General features: G+C 35.0%; 1 protein-coding gene across 1 annotated transcript in view; it reads left to right on the top strand.

Annotated features, from left to right (window-relative positions):
• Positions 1-6,165, top strand: part of LOC106874500 (glycerophosphodiester phosphodiesterase domain-containing protein 5) — a 28,924-nt gene that overhangs the window by 3,993 nt on the left and 18,766 nt on the right. Inside the window, exons 2-4 of the mRNA XM_014922246.2 lie at positions 1,090-1,186; positions 4,254-4,412; positions 5,472-5,565. Coding sequence (XP_014777732.1) covers positions 1,090-1,186; positions 4,254-4,412; positions 5,472-5,565 — 350 coding nt within the window. The remainder of the gene's footprint in view (positions 1-1,089; positions 1,187-4,253; positions 4,413-5,471; positions 5,566-6,165) is intronic.

The following is a 6,165-nucleotide window of genomic DNA, read 5'->3' as shown; positions in this document are numbered from 1 at the left end:
CCCTTCAATTCTAGACCTTGCTTCCACACCTGAAACTTCTCCTCTAGTTCTGATAGTGACTCCGCAATTAGGGCAAGGTCATCAGCATAGAGGAGCTCCCAGGGGCAACCTGTCTTGAACTCCTCTGTGATTGCCTGGAGGACTATGGTAAATAATAGGGGGCTGAGGACGGAACCTTGGTGGACCCCTACCTCTACCCGGAATTCATTGCTGTACTCATATATATATATATATATATGCATAGGAGTAGCTGTGTGGTAAGTAGCTTGTTTACCAACCACATGGTTCTGGGTTCAGTCACATGGCGTGGCACCTTGGGCTAGAGTCTTATACTATAGCCTCAGGCCAACCAAAGCCTTGTGAGTGGATTTGGTAGACAGAAACTGAAAGAAGCCTGTTGTATATGTGTGTGTGTGTGTGTGTGTGTGTGTGTGTACCCTTGTCAAGCATCACCATTGTACAATATTGTTCATTTCCAGTCTTCTTTGGAATAACATATCTGACCATAGCAAATATTACCTAGCCTAGAAACAGGTGAGAGCTGGCCATAGAAAAGGCGTCTGTCTGTAGAAAATTCTGCCTCAACAAATTCTGTCTGACCCATCCAAATACACATTGGCTCTCTGGATTTGTTTCTCTTCTCATGACAAAGGTTCAATACAAACATTAATGGTATTAATTTCATTGCTATAGAACAGTGGTTCTCAAGTATCTTTTTTACCTATGGACCCTTTTCATTCCTATTTTATTTGGATGGGCCCTCATAATCATTTGAAGTTTTAAAAAATCTTATTACATTTTTATAATTATATTAAAAAATTGTTAAAATGTTTTGTTTATTGTAGAAGTATAATCTATTTATTGCACATAATTTTAGCAACAAAATATTATGTAGACCCTCAAGGGTCATGTGGACCCCACTTGAGAACCATTAATCTATAACCGAAGGACCTGTGAAGGCCAGGGACACTGCCCTCTCCACTACACTCAACAATTAAAAACACAAACAAAAGCCAAAACAAAACAAACCACAAGATGATTTTCATTTCTACATAATATTTAACATGTTTTCATTTATTGCTTCTTCAGGAATTTTACAGTAGAATTTAAACTGAAACATGTACCATGGTATACAATAATGCTGTCCTTAACAGGGGTTGCATTTGTGTATCTTGCAATTTTAGTGGTAAGTTGCTTTCAATTTTACATTATTTTTCTAGCTCACAGAAATGACAACAGAAATATATAATTTAGCTTTGTTAGATCACTGCATTTAGAGTTCATGATACCACATTTTTACTCATGATATATCTATGTATGTTTCCTTCAGTTTGTGTTTAACTTTTAGTTTTATTTTGTGTACTGCATTATAATGAACTGAAATGACTCCTTGTTGAAAATGTATGGTCAATTGATGAGAAAGGATTGTACTTATGTGTGTTTACAATGTAAGCATGTCTACTTTCCAGACCAAATGTGAAAGTGTAAATACATCTTCAACCATAATGAACATTAAAGGGTTGATGCATATTGCCGGCTTTATGATATTAAATAGAAAATAGAGAAATCTTCTCTCCTGGATAAGTAACATTTCCAGATAATTTGGTATCTATTCCCAACATATAAATGAACTTTGATAATGTACAATAAAACATTCTACTCTGAAATACAACAAAAACACTTGAAACAGATTCAACCCACTCATAGCTCATGTCATGTTCTCACCAACCCTCTACTGTATCTAAGCAAGGTAAAATTTCCTTTAATTCTTCAAACAACGTATGGACTGGACATGTTTTCATGGAAGATTGCAAACTAATGATATCACTTGTATGATGATGATGATGTTTGTGGCCAACGATTCACCCACAAGACTTTGGTCAGCTCAGAACTATAGCAGAAGAACACTGACTTAAAGTACCATATAGTGGGATGAAACAAAAATCACATGGTTGGGAAGTGAACTTCTCAATCATATAGCCATGAATGCAAATACACACACACACACGTGTGTGTGTGTGTGTGTCACCACAAGTCCTAGTTGTTAGGGTGTTGCACATGATTGCAAAATTGTGGTTTTGATTCTTGGACCAGTTGTGCATTGCATTCTTGAGCAAAACACTTCATTTCATGTTGCTCCAGTCCACTCAGCTGTAAATGTGTAATCCTGCAGTGGACTAGTGTTCCATTCAGGTAGAATGTTGGCTTGGCCACCTGGCCAGTGGGGTGCCATCATTCGGAAGCTACAACTATCCAAGGAAGCACATCGTAACCAACAGTGTAAAGCAAAATCCAATATTTATGTCATTACAGTGATTATATATGTATACACACACACACACACACACACACACACTTTATTTGTAGGCTAACAAGGCTATCAGTGAAGAGATTTTCACAATTGTTAAAGTGAACCACATGGAAGTGTTGGTACTTATCCCCATTTCAGTGTCTTTACCTAAATCTAGGCCTTGAAGATTATTAAATTGTCTTTGTTACGAGTTACAACAACATTTCAACAACATTTCTTTCATCTTAGAAGCTAATATGATGTAAATGTATTGCTGCCTTTGGATGTTATGACAGCAGAATGAGAAAGGAACTTGTCTCTGTAAATTATGCTTTCAAATAGATATATGTTATCAAATATTCATTGTGCTGACATTGCAAAGCAGCAAGATATAGACTATATAATCAGTTGATGCTTCAAACTGTCAGAATGATGCTACCTTCCCAGAAAACATGATAAAGACTGTATATATAATATACAATATACAATGTCAATTCATCCAGAAGAACTGGTTTGGTTAGAAGTGACTATCATTTCGCAATAATATAAAATACGTTGATATTTTTAAACAAATGAAATATTGATGAAATGATAAGCTGGTTGATCATGTTTTATACCTTTCACTTGCAACAAAACCTCATTATTCTGGGGGGAATATAAAACCATGTTTTTACTGTAGTGTTTTAAAATATTAAACAGGGTAAAAAGATAGAACTCTTTAATTGCATCTTAACATTATTACTTATTTGTTTTAATGATGATTAAAACAGTTTTAGAATATAAAAAGGGTATTTATAACATTTGTTTTGAGGTTAGATATTATAAGCAGAAATTTGAAACAGAAGTGAGAAATAGGTCCATTGACAGAGCACAAACCACATATGCATTTTTTGCTAAGTGATATCTGATGGTTACGCTATTTCTAGCAAGTTGAGTGACCATGTAGAGGTTCCCTCTTTGATTTCTAACAGATATACTAATATATACAGTATGACTGGCTCTCGTGTCGGTGGCACATAAAAGCACCCACTACACTCCCAGAATGGTTGGTGTTAGGAAGGGAAGGGCATCCAGCTGCAGAAACTCTGCCAAATCAGATTGGAGCCTGGTGCAGCCATCTGGCTCGCCAGTCCTCAGTCAAACTGTCCAACCCATGCCAGCATGGAAAGCAGGCTTTAAATGATGATAATGATGATGATGATATATATATATATATATATATATATATATATAGCTAGCATGGAAAGCGGACGTTAAACGATATATAATTGGAGGTAAAGCAATATATTCATTCACTGTATATCTGTATTGATATTGACATCTAAAATATTTAACAGTAAAGTCTATGTATGCAAAGAAATGTCATGATGTGTCAGTTTTTCTTGGTGCACACTGAAATCTAAAATGCTTGTAATATTGGTGTGTGTGTATGTGTAGTGTTTGTGCATGCATGTATATGTATGGAGGAGAGAGAGAGACAGAGAAAGAAACAAAGGAGTTACACAGAAAGAAACAAAAGAACACATGAAAAACAGGAAAAAACAAAAAATATGTACACTGTCATCCCTTATCAGTTATCAGCCAATCTTCACAATTTCACACCAGGGCATGTGTATCAATTTATGTGTGTGTTTGTTTGTATATGTGTGCATGTGTGTGTGTGTGTGTTTGTGTGTGTGTTTGTGTGTGTGTGTGTGTGTGTATGTATGGACATGTCTGTGTAGTTAAGAAGTTTACTTCCTAACCATATGGTTCAGGTTCAGTCACACTGTATGGCAGCAAATTAAGGACCCTCATACCAAACAGATCTCACTAAGTTGTCATTTGGAATTATACATGAATACATTTTTTTTTAATATCTCCATTTTATAAACTTTATAATTTCCCTTTAATCCATTTTTACCTCATGCTGTAACTTAACATTATTTCAATGCTTCCATCCATTTTATGTTATCATTAACAGGGTCTATCAATATATTACATTTATGTGGGACAGCAATTATATATACATCCATTCCATGTAGCGATAATAATCTTCAGTCTTTTGAATTGCATTGGCTTCACAATTGCTTTGGATATTCTCTGGACATATGAGTGGGTAGTGCTGAGACTATCACTTCTAGTAAGTCTCTTTCATATTTTAAACATTTTTCTCCAAATTACATTTCTTTTGTCAATGATTAGAAAATATGTTATAAATAAATACTGAGCAATGTTAGTTTCTTGCGACTATTATTAGTCTCTTTCAGAATTACATACATATAACCTTGGGTTGACCAAAGCCTTGTGAGTGGATCTAGTAGATGGAACCTGTAAGAAATCCACCGTGCACACATGTGTGTGTGTCTCTGTGTTTGTCCCCCATTACCACCTGACAATCAGTGTTGGTGTGTTTATTTCTGTAACTTAGCAGTTTGGCAATAAACACTGATAGAATGAGTTTCAGGCTTAAAATAAAATAGAGAACATACTGGGGTTGATTCACTTGACTAAAATACTTTAAGTTAGTGGCCCAGTATGGCTACAGTCTAATGAGTGGAATTGGTAATAGAAAAAAGATAATATAACTACGGAAACATAGTCTCCTTGAATCAATTGGAAGATCAAATTGTCACAATTATGAAAGGAAAGTCTTTACAAAGCAATATAGTGGATACTATATGACATCGATATCATATGGAGTATCAGGTGTGGCTGTAAGCATGGACGTAGCTGCATAGTAAGAAGTTTGTTTCCTGACCACATGGTTTCAGATTCAGTCCCACTGGGCAAGTATCTTCTACAATAGTCTTAGACCAACCAAAGCCTTGTAAATGGATTTGTCAGAGAGAAACTGAAAGAATCCCACTCAGTGTGCATGTGTGTGTGTGTGCGTAATAATAGACAACATTTTGTCCTTAGTGTCATGTGATAGTTGTAAACAAGTGTCACCATCATGCAAGCAATATCATTCTTTTCTAATCTTCTGTAAAAATATATGTAGTCATGGAGGAATATTACCTTACTTAGAAACAGATTGAAATTGGAGATAGGAAGGACATCTAGCCATAGAAAGTTTGCCTTAACAAATTCCATCTAACCCATGCAAGCATGGAAAAGTAGATGTTAAAACAATGATGATGAATTTACTATTATAGTTATTATTTTTTAGTTGAGTTATTTTCTTTGATTCTTTTTCCAGATCTTTGGTCCATTTATTCATATTGGTCTGATTGTAATCTTTACTATTCTCTCTTGGATTCTGATAAGACAGTGGTACAGCTTAGATCAATTCCGTAAGTATATTTTGTCATTTCAAAAATCATTGTCAGATATATACAAATTTATTTCTGAAAAAGTTGTCATTAAATAAAACAGACTTATTAAATTCTATCTCAAATACAATGACACTTATCATTTTCCTAATTTTGTGGTGTTCATACCTTGTTAGTGTAGCATAAATGGCATTTGATTCACCTGTCTATATTCCTAAGTTCGAATCTCACTGAGGTCAACTTTCTCTTCCATAGGTGGTTGGCTTAATCTTTCAACCAGTTTAATCTCACCACCACCACCACCACCATCTGCTTCTTGGGAGTCTTTAGCAGATTTCACTTTTTCTTTACATGTTCTCTACAGATTTTGTGTTTGAGAGTGACTTCTTTACTTCTTGCCAACAGTCTCAGTGACCATGAATAAAGGATTAGTGATGTAGATAAATTCGATTAGGCTTGATATATATAAATATGCATACACACACACACACACACACACATATATATAGAGAGAGAGAGGGAGAGAGAGGGAGAGAGAGAGAGAGATACAAAAACTAATTATGTTCAGAAGATAAACAAGAAAATAGATATTTATATATATTGACAAATAAATTTACCTTT

Source organism: Octopus bimaculoides, chromosome 5, assembly GCF_001194135.2.
Source record: "Octopus bimaculoides isolate UCB-OBI-ISO-001 chromosome 5, ASM119413v2, whole genome shotgun sequence".
NCBI classification, from domain to species: Eukaryota; Metazoa; Mollusca; class Cephalopoda; order Octopoda; family Octopodidae; genus Octopus; species Octopus bimaculoides.
The sequence above is the reverse complement of the archived record's forward strand: the minus strand, read 5'-3'. Positions and strand labels throughout refer to the sequence as shown.